Here is a 17,618-nt window from a genome sequence, read left to right as displayed (position 1 = left end):
ATTGGACCGATTGTCCAATCGATTAGAAAAAAAGTCCAACTAGAAAAAAAGTCCAACCCCTCCAAGGTTCACCTTGGAGAGTTTGAGGGAGGGTGTTGGCAATTGAAATATAAAAATATAATATATAACTGTCCCACATCGGTGTCAAGAGTCAAGAGAAAACTGAAACTAGTATATAAGTCTCATGGGCACTCCTCCTATCACCAATTGGTTTTAGGATGGAACCCATGGATTTCTATCAATATTATTCCCAAGATTAAAATTTGGAGCTATGAATTAGCTAGCGCCATGAAACGGCGGCGTTTCCATCAAAATCTTTTCATTGACATTTGTCCACCGCCATTCAGAAACAGAGCACCTCAGAGCATCTCCAATGGCAGACGTCCGGTCGGACATCCGCGACGGGCGATCGGAATGTCCGCCATTGTGGCATTTCAACTCGGATACGGACGTCTCGTAAGGACGTCGGATGTCCTCGGACGTGTGGGTGACGGGCGGGCGGACGTCCGCCATTGTGGCGTGGGTCGGACGTCCGGTATTTAATTTTTTTTTAAACTCTATATATACAGCTCGTTGAAATTCATTTCATTCGCACCACTTGTGTTAACAAGTTTCTCTCTTCTTTTACTACAAATTTCATTTCTACTTAATGGAGAACGACAGGAACTCCCCCGCCACGAGCGAGCGTTTCCCGCCGAACTGGAGGGAAACTCTAGCGGAAATGCGACAACGGTTCCAGCAATGTCGGGATGGGTGGAATGGGTAGGATGGGTGGTATGAGTGGGTTGAGTGGTATGATGTCCCCTTATTGCAATGTGTACAATTGGATGGGTGAGATGGGTGGTATGGGTAGTATGATGCCCAGGGCAGCGGGGATGGGTGGCATGACCCCAAATATGACGGGGATGAGTGGGATGATGCCGGGGATGATGCAGACCAAGCCTGAGGGAGGGCAGGGGCCCTGAACCACTAGCGGACAATGTCTATCGGCCGGTTATCGATATGTTGTCTACTGATACCCCCTCCAGTTTTGTTCCGGAGAATCAGTTTACCGGCATGGATACTTTCTCTTTTGAGGAGTTGGGGCTATCTCCAGTCATGGAGACTCCCGATGATGTGGGGACAGCGGCAAGGGGCAGGGGCAAGGGCCGTGGCAGGGGCAAGGGCAAGGGGAAAGCCACGGGCTCTTCCTCGCGAACGGTGGCTGAGGAGGAGGATGATGAGGAGACGGGAAAGAGGACGGTCTGGAGCGTGTGGGAAAACGTCGCGCTTTCGAAGGCTTGGGTTTCAATAGTCGATGATCCCTATGTCGGTGCTAACCAGCATATTGACAGACTGTGGCATCGCGTCACTGAAGCCTACCTCACACACAAACCGGCTGGGGCGAAGTGTCGCGTGCCCGACCAATGCCGGAAACAGTGGGAGCGGTTGAGGCATAAGCTTAGTCGATTTGCCGGCCTCTACCGAAACAATCTCCGCCAGGCAACCAGGGGTATGTCCGAGGAGGATGTGAAGAACCGTGCCTTGGCGCAGTACCCCGACAGATCCTTGAAGTTCAAAGATTTCGACCAGTGGGAGGCCTATCTCGTGGTGAAGGATTCCCAAAAGTTTTGTGGGGGTGTCGAATCGGGCTGGCAGAAGCGGACGAAGATCAACGCTTCCGGTGAATACAACAGCAGTGCTGGTTCGCACGAGCTCCCGGAAGCCGAGGAAGTGTCCCCGCTACCTCAATCAGCCTCCCGCCGGCGTCGTCGCCCGATTGGGCAAAAGGCTGCGCAGCGGAAGGCTAGGGGAAGCAACAACGGTAGCAGGTCGTTCGAGGTCCAATCGGAGGCCCCTCCTCCCCCAGAAGAGTACGATCGTCTCGCCCGCGCGCAGATAACGACTAGTTTGGTCCGGACCATGCATAGGTGGCATAGCACGACAGATCATGTGTACAAAAGGATGTTGAAGGATGTCATCGATGGATGTCGGCGCGATTTGGGGATGCCACCCATTGGAGATGATGGCGCCGAGATTAGCGGCGGGGACGACGGGGGCGGCACGGGCGAGGGCGGCACGAGCGACGAGGACAACGTGGAGTGAGCCGAGTCTAAATTTCCCGTATTATGTTATTTTTATTATGTAATTTTTTTTCTTTTTTATTATGTAATTTTTTTCCTTTTTTTATGTAATTTTTTTTAATGAAGCATTCGCAATTTTCCCGTATTCCGTGTTAAAATTATAATTCCGTTACGTTTATAAATAATTGTGATTTTTTTATTGCAGGAAGTCCTAGTGGGAAGGGCGATGAGAATGGCGGATTGTGAAGGGGATGTCTTAGTGACGTGGCAGTGGGATGAATAGTCCTAGTGACGTGGCATGAGGTGTTTTTGAGAAGTCCTAGTGGATGTCCGAATGAGACATCCGTGCATTGGAGATGCTCTCAGCCCCCTCCTTTTGCCATTTCCCCCTTTAAATCACTTCTAGAACCCTAATTCACATTCATTTATTCATTCATTAATCAAAGCAAAAGCCGAAGAGCAAGCATAGGGCTTAGATTCCGGCTCCATTTCCTTCATCTCAAGATGGCATCCGCCTCCTCCTCCGCCGCTATGTTCGGAACCGCCGCCGCCTCAGATGGCTGCTCACGCCGAGTTTTCATTACGACCCCCGTCCAGGTGCGCGCCTCGCGGAGTTCTCCCGCCTTCCTCAGAACGAGCAGTAGAGCTATCAAAACTTACGCCTCCTGCAGCAATTCGTCCGTTGTAAATGGTGAGCGCATGCTTTTCTGCTCATATTTGCTCAATTTTTGTGCATTGGTTAGTTAGTGCTCAATTACATCTGCGCCTGAATTGGAGTGTGCATATGGATGATCTTTATGTGGTCGTGTGACAATTTAGGATCAGTTATCGAATTTCCTACTGAAACAATCGGCTCTAGATTTCCGGATTTCTTTGGGTAAGAGGAATGCTGGTGAATTATAAAAAATGGTTTATAGTAGTTTAATTTCTTCTTGGAGACTTGATGGTAAAGCCATAGCTTGTTTGTGTTCAGAACCCCGAGTTGGGTTTTGTTTTTCTTGTATTTAACTGTATTTGTACTTGTATCGCCTGCACTATTTTTCGAGTTACACTTTATAAACCAGATTAAGTAGTGATGATAGTGAATTTAGCTAGTGTGCAATTATGGCTTAATACACAAACAAGTGAAGGAATACCTTTTTTAATAACTCAACTATGATCAGTCTTTGCTTTACTTTATATATGTGGTAAGATTGAGCTTGGTAGGCTCATTTGCAAATGAACTGAGTACAGTATCAAGCTTCCCTTTTGTAGGATTTTTATGAGGCTTACTGATATCTTACTCTATTTAGGCTCTTGTTTAATATTAGTAACATGTTTAAGTAAAATGAGACATTTATTGTGGCAGTGGTTGGTGATGTATTATGGATATTCTGTATTCACTGCATTGCATATCTTCTTATAACTCTGGAACACATGCAGTAGTAGTTGTTATTTTGAACAAATTCATATTTCACATGGGTGGTTATACAGCTGCTTTGGTCACTGAGGCATTTGCTAAGGTTATTGATGGAAAAGCAACTGCCAAAACGATCAGAGAGGAAATAGCTGCTGAAATATCAAAAATGAAGGAATCTAGCGGTGTTGTTCCTGGACTGGCTGTTATTCTTGTTGGAGAGCGGAAGGATTCTGCCACTTATGTACGCAACAAGAAAAAAGCCTGTGAATCAGTTGGGATCAAGTCATACGAAGTACACTTAGCTGAAGACTGCTCAGAACAAGAAGTCCTTCAGCATATCTCAGCCTTCAACGATGATCCTGCAGTTAATGGTATCCTTGTTCAGTTACCTCTACCTTCCGTAAGTCTCCAAATTTGACTATTATGTTTCCTGTGGGTTTGTACTCTGATTTGCCTCATTAATTATGCAAATTGCTAACACAGAGTTAGAGAATATATATTTGATATAATAGCAACTAAGTACACGTTAAATTCTTCTAGTAGATTTGGCTCAGACAAATTTGTGATGTTCCTGACAGCACATGCAATTCAGTAAGCATATTTGACACCTTTGTCGTACAAGATATGTCTTGTATTATTGTAGTCGTGTAAATGAAGTATAACCTCAGCAACCATTTCCTCAGATTGCTCTATATGTAAAAAAGAGTTCATAATTTTTCTTCGTTAATGCCTCCTGATTATGAAATATCATTATATCTCTTGATCTCTTGTGTCTTCTGCCAGCATATGAATGAGCAAAATATCTTGAATGCTGTCTGCATTGACAAAGATGTTGATGGATTTAGCCCACTGAATATTGGCCGCCTGGCAATGAGAGATAGAGAACCACTATTTGTTCCGTGTACGCCCAAAGGATGCATAGAGTTGTTGCACAGATATGGTGTCCCAATCAAGGGAAAGAGGGCCGTTGTAATAGGCAGGAGTAATATTGTCGGAATGCCAGCCTCCCTTCTCTTGCAAGTAACATGATACTCTACTCAGAACCTTAAAAAATAACTTACCAACTCGATCAAACTTGACTTCAATCTAATGTTTCTTGCTCTGTAGAGGGAAGATGCCACTGTTACAGTCGTCCACTCAAGAACAAAGAATCCTGAGGCTATCACTAGAGAAGCAGACATTGTAATCACGGCAGTGGGGCAGCCAAACATGGTCAGAGGTAGCTGGATCAAGCCTGGTGCTGTTGTCATCGATGTTGGAATCAATCCAGTTGAGGTTTGCCTTTTATTGTTGGAATGCCCTTCCTCATTGTAGTTTTTTCTTTGCGTGCTAAATTCGTGTTTTTTTGCACAACAGGACACGAGCTGCAGTCGTGGATATCGGCTCGTTGGAGACGTATGTTATGAGGAGGCTAGCAAGATTGCTTCAGCCATCACCCCAGTTCCTGGGGGAGTTGGGCCTATGACCATAGCAATGCTTCTCTCCAACACTCTTTCCGCAGCTAAACGATCCTACAATCTGGAATGACATTGTCTCAGCTATGGCGAATAAGGAGCAAAATTTTGGGTTGAAATTTACGTCACCTTAGTATCTCCTTTTAAATTGAAAGATGTAACGCTGCTAATTTAGTAATGCGTTTTGTGTGTTCCGAATGATGCAATTCTTCTAACTTAATTTGGAAAGGCAAGAGAAGGTTATAAGGCTACTGAATCAGACCTCCGACAGAAGCGAAAGGGGCTGCCCGACAAGCGCCTTCTTATTCAACGGCGTGTGTGAAGACTCAGATTGCCTCCATTTGTATGATTCTAACATACAGACGAAGGGGGTAAAACTTTTTTTGTTTACAATGATTGTCGGAACATCTATATCATCGAATAGTAGTATAACACAATAAATTGGAAGCTCTCCTACACAAAATGAAAATATCAACTCAAATCCATTTATACATGTAGCTTCCCATAGATGGAAGAAATAGTGTAATAAGCGTTGAGCAATTATATGAAATCAACACTAAAGAAGTCACAAAGACAATGCTTCCCAGCGATGGAAGAAGCTGCCTGATGGCCCTCCATGGGGCAGCAACGCCATCCATCTTCACTGGAGCTTCAGCAGCTTCGACTCCACTCAGTGGGGCCGCGATTGAATGTAATATCCGTCCTAGCGAAGCCTACCCCGGCTGCTTTCGACACTTTGTAGGCTGCAAGGTGAGGAGGCCACTGCTTCTCTTCCACTCTTCCCTCTTTCAAATCGTTGATGAATTCTTGCACAACTTCATCTACGCTCTCTTCACTCAACTCCTCTTTGCTGCTCAACACCCCTTTTGCCCATTCGTTCGGAATGTAATACGAATACAATTATGTAATATCATATGCAATGTATCATCCCCAAAATCACGCCAATCTAATCACGTGTATTCCTTTTTACCGCATCACCAAAAATTATGCGACTAATGATAAGTCATATTTCTGGATTAAATTTCAGTTTTACTACTCTATTGTCACTCTATCCATATACTAATATACATGTAATGTTGTCATCAGTCAGAAACAGTTAGTTACGAAGTGAGAAGAAGATTATATTCTCACATATATGCACACAATTATAGCTTCTATTATATGTATATATCTCAAAAGACGCATATCATAATATCAATATGAATAGAAAAATAACAATTTATCAAATCAACTATATATATATAAGCATATGCATATACGTCTAAATCAACAAGTATGTTTGACTAATATTTATATATATTTATTTGGAAAAGGGTACTCACATACTCCAATTTACTAATTGCATGTGTAATTGGTAAAAAAACTAACATACATAGTAGGATCAAAATATAATTAGTAAAAACATTAATAAAAAAACGTGCATTAGTTCATGTATTTTCACTAATATCATCACTGATTCTAAATAAATCCACATGTATATGACTCAATAGTTTATTAAATAAGTATTCAAATCTTACCTTCACCAATCCTATTATCTCATGTGAATGAGACCTTTCTCTTTCTTTTTATTTATTTTTATTTTCGGATATGACATATATGTGTAGCAGAGTAAATGTGCGTATGCTAATAGAAAAATTAATCCATCTTTTTTTTTGGAAAAGCAACAACCGACTTAATATGATTACTCAGCATTCTTTAAAAATGCATTAGTCATACTAGGTGAAACATAAATATGACACGTCTCAAAACAAGGAAATCAAATTCTCCTCTCATATTTCTCAAAATATTTTATTAACTAGTACTTTAAAAATTGCATGCATTAAAATTTTCATTTACAGGTTACAATGTCAAATATCGTCTTTCATTTACAGGTTACAATGTCAAATATCGGCAGGGGAACAATAATCAGCAGTACATGCAGTGCAGCTTGCAGGCCGTCACTGTAGATTTCCATTTGATATGCCTATGATGCCCTTTTAGGGCTAAAGGGTATTTTAGTCAGAAAAAACATGATATGTGATTATGTTTAAGGCCAGAGTCTTGTGGCGATATTTTTTTTGTCAGGGGTCTGCAGTGTAACAAATGAAAACGTCAGAGACATTTTATATAGTTCACTCTATTTTATTTTAGAAAACAGTTTACCTTTCTATATACCTTTTCCCTTTGGAATCTGTTAATTTAAGAAAATGGTATATTTCACTTTTTGATAAGGTAAATAGAGAATATACCTCTTTCATTTACTTTTCCACTATCTTTTTCCATCTCTTACTTTTTTCTCATCTCTCTCTTTCTTTATTAATATGTGTCATTTACAAATTTATTTATTATTTGAGGACAGAGGAATAAGGTAAATAGAGAATATACCTCTTTCATTTACTTTTCCACTATATTTTTTTGTCTCTTACTTTTTTCTCGATCTCTCTCTTTCTTTATTAATTTGTGTCATTTACAAATTTATTTATTATTTGAGGATAGAGGAAGTAAATATATAATATTTAAACTAGAGTGTATCGAATGGACGGAGCTAGAGTGTATTAAACTTAACTACGTGTGGAATAGGAGTAGTAAATATATAATATTTGCAATACGTTCAAATAACACTATTGACAATGTAGTAAGGGGTGATGGGGACATATGCATATCTGTTTCACTACTCAAGAAGTTTTCCAGCCTATGTATGCATGGTCACGAATAAAAAAAGAGATAAACTTATGGAATTGAAAGTTTATAGAATTGAAATCTATGGAATACAACTTGAAATTGTAATAATTTAATTTTTTATATACTTTGTTTGATAAAATTAGAAAATTTAATGTAAAATTGCATTTCAATTCTAAATTTCCCTTAATTGGTCAAAAATTTACTAAAATTAGCATTAATTGTTAATCGAATATATTTTTAAAATATATACATTACATTTTTCTGTATATTTTTGAATAGTTTTTGCCAGTGTACGCGAGTGTGTGAATTGTATAAAAATATGTGTAGTGTATTGTGTATTTGTGTTGATGAAATGTGATATGCAGATTTTTGTGTGTTTGTTTGTTTGTTTGGGAAATGATCGTTGTAATAGTTATTTAAATTTTTAAATATTAATATTAATTGTAAAATTAAATAGTAGAATTAAGGAAACAATTGAAATATTTTTTATATTATTAAAACTTCAATTACAATTCATTTTATTGGTTCAATCAAGTTGTGCTACTTAGCTTCAAAAGCCTTATTTTTCTTCCTAAAAATAGGAAGTCACAATTTTCCAAAACAGTGCCATGCTTCTACGATTTTCCAAAACTCTGCCATGCTTCCATTATACAAACACTCACATTTAAGTCGCTAGATTTGTTACAACTGGTATTAAATTTTTAGGATAAATATTACTTTAAATATCAAATATTATCCGTTCAGTCAAATTGGAATGAAAATTGGAACTCTCATCTATACACAAGTACTTGTCTTTGCTAAATATGTTCAGATTCCAACATGGTGGTTGGCAAATGGTAATTACTAGTAATTGCTATGCTTCTCTCTAAGGACATCCACAACCACGATCATACTTTTAATCAAAGCAAGCAAACATGTACACATAATGAAGATGAATTAAGAAGTAAGTTCTGAGACTAGGAATATTTAAGGTATGATATGATTTATGTAAACTGATTGTTGTTGGTGTTTATTGTATTACGGTTTTGTGGGGTTTTGTTATGGATGCATAAGATACTACTACTAATTTGCAGTCAATTTTCTCACAAGTGCTGCACAAATAATCATCTAAAAACTAAAAGAGAAAAGGAACACATCACTTTTTGTGCACAAGAGGGCTATAGACAGGGAACCACATGTTGTCCTTCACATACGTGATTATCTGTTCCTGCATCCCACATTAATTATATCGACGTTAGATATTATTATCAACTTATTTTCTACATTTAGGTATGACCACTGAGATTATGACTAAATCATATCTTATCTTGTGCATCTCATCTAGAAGCTTAACATAGCTTGGGTAGGGATGCTGAGTTTTACTTTGGGTTAATCCAGTAAAGTGAGTTGAGGAAATAGATTAATAGAAATTTGAATCAAGAAAAATTATGTGAAATTTTGGCTCATCCTCACATACCTTTGACATGTATTTCAAATCTTTGGGGCCCACCACGCCGCGTCCATCTGCGACACGCTCAGCCACGGCTGCCCTCACAACTGCAGCTCCAACCTCAGCTGTGATATCCCTTATACTGAACACACAAAACTATAGATTCAGCAACAGTTGTGGAAAGAAACACCCCCATGGAATATAGCATATACAATGTGAACCAATGTAAAGATGATGATTCCTTGTTACACTTGCGCACCTATCAATGGATGGATACAGAATGCCCATTTGAATTTCTTCGTCTGTGATGTATGAAGCAAGGCTGCAGGAACAACCTCGAATAAGATATTTATATGAAAAAAGTATCCCATTTGTTCTGATTAAGCATTTGATTATGGAATCAATGGGCCACGTTAATGAATAAAGATATCATGTCTCGAAGCTTACCACTCAGCAGCGGCTTGCAGCATACCGTCGGTTATTATACGAGCACCACAGAGAAGACTTCCCAAGCCAATTCTAGATATGTAGTAGAACCACAATGTTAGGAATTAGAACTCATAAAACAGTAAAAGATGAGGCGCATATATTTCCCGACACAGTCATACCCGGGGAAGAGGTACATGTTATTTGCTTGATTCACATGCCCTGTCTTCCCATTCCCTGAAAAATCAAAACAAATTGGCATAAATCACAACACTACTACATACTCCCTCCGTCCGCGAATAAGAGTCCTGGTAATAGGGTCCCACATTCCACTAATTAATTCCTCTCACATTTCATTTAAAATTAATATATACAAATGAGACTCATATTCCACTAATTTTTTTCCATCCACTTTTCTTAACATTTCTTAAAATCCGTGCCGTCATGAAATAGGACTACTAATGGCAGACGGAGGGAGTAGTGATTATTAGTACTACCCAAACCCTGAGACACAATGGAAAGAAACTAATGCAACCAACTATCATAGGGGTTGAGGGAATAGCTCAAAGTTTTAAATACATTTCAAAAGTTAATACCTAAATCAACATTATCGAAAGGGCTTCCACTTGCGAAGACAATATTTTCGCCAGCATGTTTGAAAGCCTCCTCAGCCGTGCATTCAGCTGTGCCATAGAGCAAATACTACTATTCATCTCTTCATGCACATAGTATGAGTATAGGAAAGATCTAAAGTAGCAAAAGCAAACCATTTGATGTAGGATTAGACATTGCAAAAATAGCAGGTTTAATGGAGTCTGAACTTTTCATGGCCTGTAGAATCTGATTACAAGATCAACAAATGAAAAAAGAATCCAATTACTTTCGAAAAATATAAATGGCTGGCTTAATTAACTTTAATAAGGATAGAATCAACCCTTCCAGACAAAAACCACGAATCAATCCTTCCAGACAAAAACCATCAAAAAGGCAGGCAGAAACAAGGTTGGACGGATAAAGTGAGAAATATTAAAGCAGGAGATGAATCAGTATTGGGGGGGGGTGGATTATCACATAGGTCAAAAAAGCTAAATGGCTTCGAATGAAGAGTGGTCATATGCAGCCAAATGATACCATGAAGTAATAATATATGAGTGAAACAGAAGGGTTTATGACCTATAATGCTAATTTTCAGGTTTTCTTGGAACCAAACAGCATATGCATTATCGCTTTTCAGATCATTTTGTCAAATAAAGATCGACCAAGTGTTCCTGAGGAGAACACTGAAGTTGTATTTCAGAGACAGGTAGACAATCTAAGGTGCATGAAACACACTAGGCGCATAAACAATCCAAGGTGATGAAACACATAGGTAGTCAATTCTAGGAATTGAGAGTAAACCTCTTCACTGAAGACACCACCAACTCCAGATAAACCAAGAAGCACATGTGGCTTAACCTTTCTAATCTGCACCATCATCAGAATGCTTCAATTATAAATAGATGCAAAAAAATTGCAGGTGAAACATAAAAAAGAATAAAGAGTGTTATTCTACCTACTAGCTTTTAAGAGTCATCAATCCTCTCTAGAGGATATAAAGGTTAGAAATTTTCAGAGAAGACTTACTACTTCAAGCAAACTGGAACCCTCACAAAGTCCAAGCTCCTTAGTTTCGCCTTGAGATTTCGCAAATGGGGTAGCTGCAGGGTCAATGCATTTTCTTTCTTTTGTTATGAGACCCTGCAAATGTACATGGTTAAAAATTATAAAAGAAAAGAGAAAACATTTAGACAAGTTCACATAAAGATATTCAAACCCCCACCCCCCTTTTCTTTGTGTTCACTATTTCGCTGACCAGTAACCAACCACCACTTAAACAGCCAAATTTAAAATATACTCCTATCATTTTTTCAGTGGAGATAACAATAACTCATCATGTCTTAAAGATCTTAGTCAATACATCTTTGTCAAGAAGGAAAAATTGAGGATCAGCATCGGGTCCAGCCATACTAGATACAGCCTGTAATGCCATCTTAAGAACACCAAGTCCTGCACTGCAATTCCGAGTTTGGAATAAGAAATAAAGAAAAACCTGCCAATAGATCATAAAGTTTCTGGAACATTGTTGTAGACAGACAGATGATATTAAACCAAAGACCATAAGCTACCTTCCAGCCCCAACCACGACAATTTTTTGGTTTGCAAAATCTGTCAAAGGTCGTCCTTGTGCCCTAACCGAACCAAGTAGCCCAGCCAAAGCAACACCAGCTGTTCCCTGTAGTTTTTGAAGCCAGGCATGAGAACATCTATTCAAGCTTCACTTTAAGGAACATCTTCTTTAATATACTTTTCATGTGGTTATATAAAGTGGATTTGGTTGCAGTTTACCTGTACGTCATCATTGAACATGCAAAACCTCTTGCGGTAACGTTCTAGTGTCTCAAAAGCCCACTTCATTTGAAAATCCTCAAACTGTGAAGTTAGTTCCAATAATAAATTGTAAGTATGCATTTGACCAGATTATCTTTGAAACAAACGTTTTAAATACAAAGACCTGAACAATTGCCTTTGGCCAACGTGCATGAACAGCTTCCATGAACTCATCAACAATCGCCAAATATTCATCTCCTTCCAGTCTATGTTGTCTGAGTCCTAGATCTGTGAAATATCTTCAGGTAAACTAAAATGAAACTCTCGATATTACAAAACTTTTACTTGTCTTGATGCATCTTTTCTGAAAATGAGATAATCATTTGGAAGCATAGTAAGGAAATTACATTTAGATATTGAGAACATTGAAGATTAAAATTACTTCCAACCAAAAAAAAAGAGGAAATCATATAACTAATTAAGTAGTAAATGAAACAGAAGATATAAGTAAGCTTAAAATAAGAAAACTCACAGAGTCCATCAGCAAGTAGCTTTTCATTGTTAGTGCCCACATCAAGCATAACTGGCAATATCTGAAAACCAAATATAATAAGAAAAGTGTAAGATTACAAATAACAGAAGATACAGCAAGCAGACAGTTAAAAAAATAGTCAGCGAAGCCAAAAACCATCTAGCGTAATCTGTAATGCTAAATTGTGAATGTTATTATTATTGTTTATTAAGTATATGCTGACTTCTGTAACATGAACCAAATATTTATAGCTAAAAGTACATACAAATTGATAAACGCATATGCAGGTAACCACTAATAATCAAAATATACTACTATAAAAAAGGATCCTGCATAATAGTTTACTTGATAGTATAAACTTATAAACAAGATATGATAATTTTGCAGAACCACCGGGTATGCATGCTAACTCTAAGTCTTCAGTCATCCATTGACAAATGGAAACAGGAAGCATGCTGGACATACCTTTTGAGGGTTGATACCAGCAGCGGCAACATACATGTCAAGTTTCCCAATTGGAATACCGATTCCCTGAACTCCAAGATCACCAAGACCAAGAATACGACTACCATCTGTCAGCACAATCATATCAACCTGCATAAAAAAATCATGTTAATATTACTCTGTACTTACACAATAACACAAGCAAGATTGCATCTAAGTTTGACATGATACCTGCCGCGCAGGCCAATTATAGATCATTGACATCATCTCCCCCTTATCTTTGGCACTGAAATACATTCCACGTGGACGCCGAAACAACCCTGAATAGTTTTGACATACCAATCCTACTGTGGGAGTATATATAGTCGGAGCAAAGTTCTTGATGTTGTCAATCAGTACCTACATGGTAGAATGAAGACCATCCAGTTAATGCTTTACGATATGTTTATCATCCATATAAGCAGTGGGTCCGCAAACTTACTCGGTAGTATAATGTTTCATTTCTGTCATGAAGCCTGTTCAAAATTCTCCATTTTGCAAGGGAAACAAAATTATCTGGTTGACCTTGGGTATTTCTTTCCAGGGATCTATATGAGTCCACTAACAATACCAGAAAAGAAAGAAGAGAATAAAAATTTCAAGAGTCAAAACCTCAGTAATAGGACGCAAAACTAACTTAATGATTACATGGAAAATCAATCACCCCAAACTGCATACATTGAACAAATAACACCTATACAGATACAACTTATAAACCAGAAAACCATAATTCAATTCAGCAACTAGATTTACAAATTTCCCAATGTGATTATTTAACTCAAACAATAAGGTTGCTATGGAAAATGCATACGTAAATATCGCACGACTTCTAATCCTTTTCCTTCATGATAAATTTAGGGTTGACAAAATGTACTTATGACTAAAAAAAGTTCAGAAAACATTCATTAGAATCGTTACTACACTATGTCCTAATCTAAAAGAACAAAAAACAACATCAGATAACTTTTCATTTAGAAGCATTGGTGGAGGCAACTGCAGCAACAGAAAATGAAAATGAAGAACAAGCAGTCAAAATCTACCACTTTAATAGAGGCACAGAATTAGCGAACTTACTGAAACGCTCATATTGTTGCTTAAATGATATCACTCGTGGTGGAAGCAGACCACGTAGTCCAAGCCTATCTCTTTCCGTCAAAGGGAAACCTGTGTCCTGATTGTTTGAAATTTTAATTGTTATAGAGTAGTAATTAATTACTATGGAAAAGTTTCAATTCATATATGATTTCTTAATATTTAGTTCTTTGCCTCATCGTAGGATTGATAATGCTCCTAAACCAGGAAAATATCAAGTAACTTAGGCTTTTAGTATTTCACTGCATGATATTTGGAAATACCACATCTTATCTGCCAATAGGATCAAATGACGCCAGCAACCGAAGAGCTCAATAACAGAAAAAGAAGCTAGAAAACAAAATGAAACAGATAAAACGAACCTTGTTAAACAAAGGATCGTGTAGAATATCAGCGCCGCGCTTGTGCACAATACACGGTCCCGGTATCTCTGTCGACATCCGTCGCCGCGACTGGCGGAGGCTCGACGCAGCAGATCGCGCCACTCTCCACATTCTCACGTTCCTGAAATCCACAATCGGAGAAATCTAAAGTCTAAACGAACTGATTCTCCACACCTTCACAAATTGCCAACAATGTGTGCCCTGCAATCATATATAGTTATATACTATATATACACACACTCAAACGACTCAGTCAAGTCGTATCAGAATATTAATGTGCATAATACGTGTGCATATTTAGATTTGAGAATTTCGGAATTGAACTTTTTGCTGGAGATTGCGAAGGACAATTGAAAACTGTGTTTGTTGAGAGTGAAGAATGAGACGCGGAGCGAACTTCAGCATCTGCCCGAGGAAAACGGGCAGGAGTGAGGAGGAATGTGCTGTGCTCGGTGAGTTTACACTGAGTTGTTCAATTTACAAGTGTTGCCCTCCAATTGAATACGGGCTGCCGCGTCTGGGCCAATCATCCTCTTAAATAACGATTCTACCCTTCTATGAATGACGTAAGATTGTAGGGATCTTATTATCATAATTGAAAATCGGCAATTTTTTTGGTGCAAAAACCAAAAGATATGGAGTATTTTATCAAATTTGGGCTATTTAAGCTACAAGCTTCAATTAATCACCAATTTTATTTTAGATAAGCGTATTTTATTTTTTATATAGGATGACTAAGGGTTAATTGTCAAAGGTAACATAACCTCCCATCGATATATATGAACAAAATTTACAGTTACATTATATCCTTTTTTCTATAATCATGACATCCTCAGTCTAGTTTTAAGAAATGTGAAAATAGCAAACTGAGACTTTAAATTATGAATATTTCAAAATAATAGAATGAGATTTTATTTTATAGATCCAAAGCGTAGTACGTAACATAGTATATAATGATTTATGGTACTATTATAATATCTTGGCTGTGTACACGCGATCCCAACATTCTAATTGTCTTAACGTCGAATGGTATTACAATTTAAAAAATTGAAAAAATATTTTATTGCAGCTACAGTGTTTACAAGTCATACTATAATTGCAAATTCAGTTGAAAGATTTGTTATAATCGACAATTAGGCATTTTCAGTCACAAAACTAATAAGATATGTCTAGTTCACTCGTTGGATTTTTATTTGATAAATGGATTCAAATATTTCGAGCCCTCATATTTGTAGTACATTTTATTACATTCTATATATGTGTGCAACTGTTCGAAAAGGTGATCCGGTAAAATAAAGAGTAAAGGTCAATTATGATCTTAAATATATAAAATATCATTTTTACGATTTTGGTCATAAACATTACGTTTTGAATTATTCGGTCCTATACATTTGAAATCGGATAAAAATCAGTCCAAAATGGATGACACCGTTAATATTAAATGGTCAACGGCTGTTTAAGCCAATTTTGACCTATTTATGAATTTAAAACAAACCTTCTTCTCTTTCTTAGGCTATCCACAATGGCGCCTAGCGCACCGCCTAGCCGAGCGCCGGCGCTAGGCGGTCGCTAGGCGAACCATTGCAGCCTCCGAAAACCGCCGAGCGGTTTTTCGGAATTAAAAATCGCTTAGCGCTAGGCGGTCGACGGGCGCTGGGCGATCCGCTCGGCGCCATTGCAGCGTTGGGATCGTCCAGCGCATCGCCCAGCGGTTTTTTTTTTTTTAAATTTTCCCGACACTATATATATGCGATTTGCACTTCATTTTCATTCGCACCACTTGTATTAACGAGTACTCTCTCTATCTTAATTTCTATACAAGATCAACACCGAGAAATGAGTAACGCGGGTGATGGTAGTGGAGGTAGTGGGGGGACGCTGAGGAGTACGAACGTAGAATGGCCGAAGCGTTTGAGGCATATACCAACCGCGGGATAGACCAATGGATGCAAAGAGCCTTGCAGCCGGCGGTACCTCGACCTCGGCCAGTTGTCCATCGCCGACAAGCGATTGATCGTGATCACGTAGCTGCACATCAGCGCCTATACGAAGACTACTTCGCAGAGGAGCCGCGGTTCAACGCCAACATTTTCAGGCGACGTTTTAGGATGAGCAGAGCCATGTTTATGCGTATTGTTAACGCCTTGGAGCAGCGATATCTGTATTTCCGCTTCAGGCACGATGCTGCTGGCAAACCCGGCCACACACCAATTCAAAAGTGCACTGCGGCAATCCGGCAGTTGGCTTACGGCGGCGCGGCAGACATGTGGGACGAGTACCTCCACATCGGTGAGACGACTTCCCTGGAATGTTTGAAGTATTTCTGTCAAGCCGTGATTGAAGTATTCGGTGATCAGTATCTCCGCAAGCCTACCCGCGAAGTTTGCCGGGATCTGCTGAGGATGCATGGGGAGCAGCATGGGTTCCCGGGAATGTTAGGCAGCATAGATTGTATGCATTGGGAGTGGAGGAACTGTCCCGCTGCCTGGAAGGGGTTCTACACGACAGGCTACAAGGGAAAGAATCCCACGATGATCCTCGAGGCCGTAGCTGATTACCGGCTGTGGATTTGGCATGCGTATTTTGGGATAGCCGGTTCGAACAACAACCTAAACGTCCTCAACTCGTCGCTCCTATTCAACGAGCAGTGCCAGGGCGTCGGTCCGGCCATCAGTTTTGTCGCCAACGGCAACCGGCATGATATGGGCTACTACTTGGCGGATGGGATATACCCTAGGTGGCCCGTCTTTGTGAAGACGATCCGATGCCCAGGAGATGAGAAGAAGGCCTACTTTGCGGCACGGCAGGAGTCCGCGCGCAAGGACGTGGAGCGCGCATTTGGTGTGCTCCAGGCTCGATGGGCGGCGGTTAGGGGTCCAACGCGTTTGTGGCACGTCGACTGCATTGCTGATATAATGTACGCCTGTATTATCATGCACAACATGATTGTCGAAGATGAAGGTGTACAACTGACGGATTGGGCCAACGAAGATAATGAAGCCGGTCCAAGCCACGGCGTGGCCGTCCCCAACGCACGGAGTGGGGTACCTCACGATGAAGCCGGCCTCCTCCAAGCACATGCCGACATGCGTCAAACGGAAGCTCATATTCGACTCCAAAAGGATTTAATTGAAGAGTTATGGGCGCGGAGGACTACTCGGAGTTAGTTTTTTTTATTTATGTAATTTTGTAAAATGTACTGAACTCTAATGTAAATTTTATTATTAATGTACTTTTTAAAAATTTTAGTACTTTTCTAAATTTATTGTACTTTTTTAATATATTGTACTTTTTTTAAAATTAAAATAGTATTATTAATGTTTCCCGTA

General features: G+C 39.3%; 2 protein-coding genes across 2 annotated transcripts; one reads left to right on the top strand and one right to left on the bottom strand.

Annotated features, from left to right (window-relative positions):
- The first annotated feature begins 2,459 nt into the window (after positions 1-2,459).
- LOC121759937 (bifunctional protein FolD 4, chloroplastic-like) lies at positions 2,460-5,167 on the top strand. Its single transcript, XM_042155521.1, has 5 exons — positions 2,460-2,754; positions 3,537-3,862; positions 4,246-4,482; positions 4,570-4,737; positions 4,819-5,167. Exons 1-5 carry the CDS (start codon positions 2,568-2,570, stop codon positions 4,987-4,989), a joined length of 1,089 nt encoding a protein of 362 aa, XP_042011455.1. The 5' UTR covers positions 2,460-2,567; the 3' UTR covers positions 4,990-5,167.
- A 3,373-nt stretch (positions 5,168-8,540) lies between these two features.
- LOC121784963 (NAD-dependent malic enzyme 59 kDa isoform, mitochondrial-like) lies at positions 8,541-14,774 on the bottom strand. Its single transcript, XM_042183257.1, has 19 exons — positions 14,269-14,774; positions 13,889-13,985; positions 13,257-13,375; positions 13,007-13,174; positions 12,797-12,925; positions 12,332-12,392; positions 11,984-12,087; positions 11,818-11,901; positions 11,598-11,704; positions 11,390-11,483; positions 11,056-11,169; positions 10,831-10,896; positions 10,200-10,272; positions 10,029-10,115; positions 9,615-9,669; positions 9,454-9,525; positions 9,266-9,328; positions 9,034-9,148; positions 8,541-8,784 (listed from the first exon to the last, which is right to left on the bottom strand). The coding sequence occupies exons 1-19, from the start codon at positions 14,398-14,400 to the stop codon at positions 8,713-8,715; spliced, it is 1,812 nt and encodes a 603-aa protein (XP_042039191.1). The 5' UTR covers positions 14,401-14,774; the 3' UTR covers positions 8,541-8,712.
- Between the last annotated feature and the right edge of the window lie 2,844 nt (positions 14,775-17,618).

The sequence above is a fragment of the Salvia splendens genome, chromosome 2 (genome assembly GCF_004379255.2).
Source record: "Salvia splendens isolate huo1 chromosome 2, SspV2, whole genome shotgun sequence".
Classification (NCBI taxonomy): Eukaryota; Viridiplantae; Streptophyta; class Magnoliopsida; order Lamiales; family Lamiaceae; genus Salvia; species Salvia splendens.
This window is presented reverse-complemented; position numbering and strand designations above follow the sequence as displayed.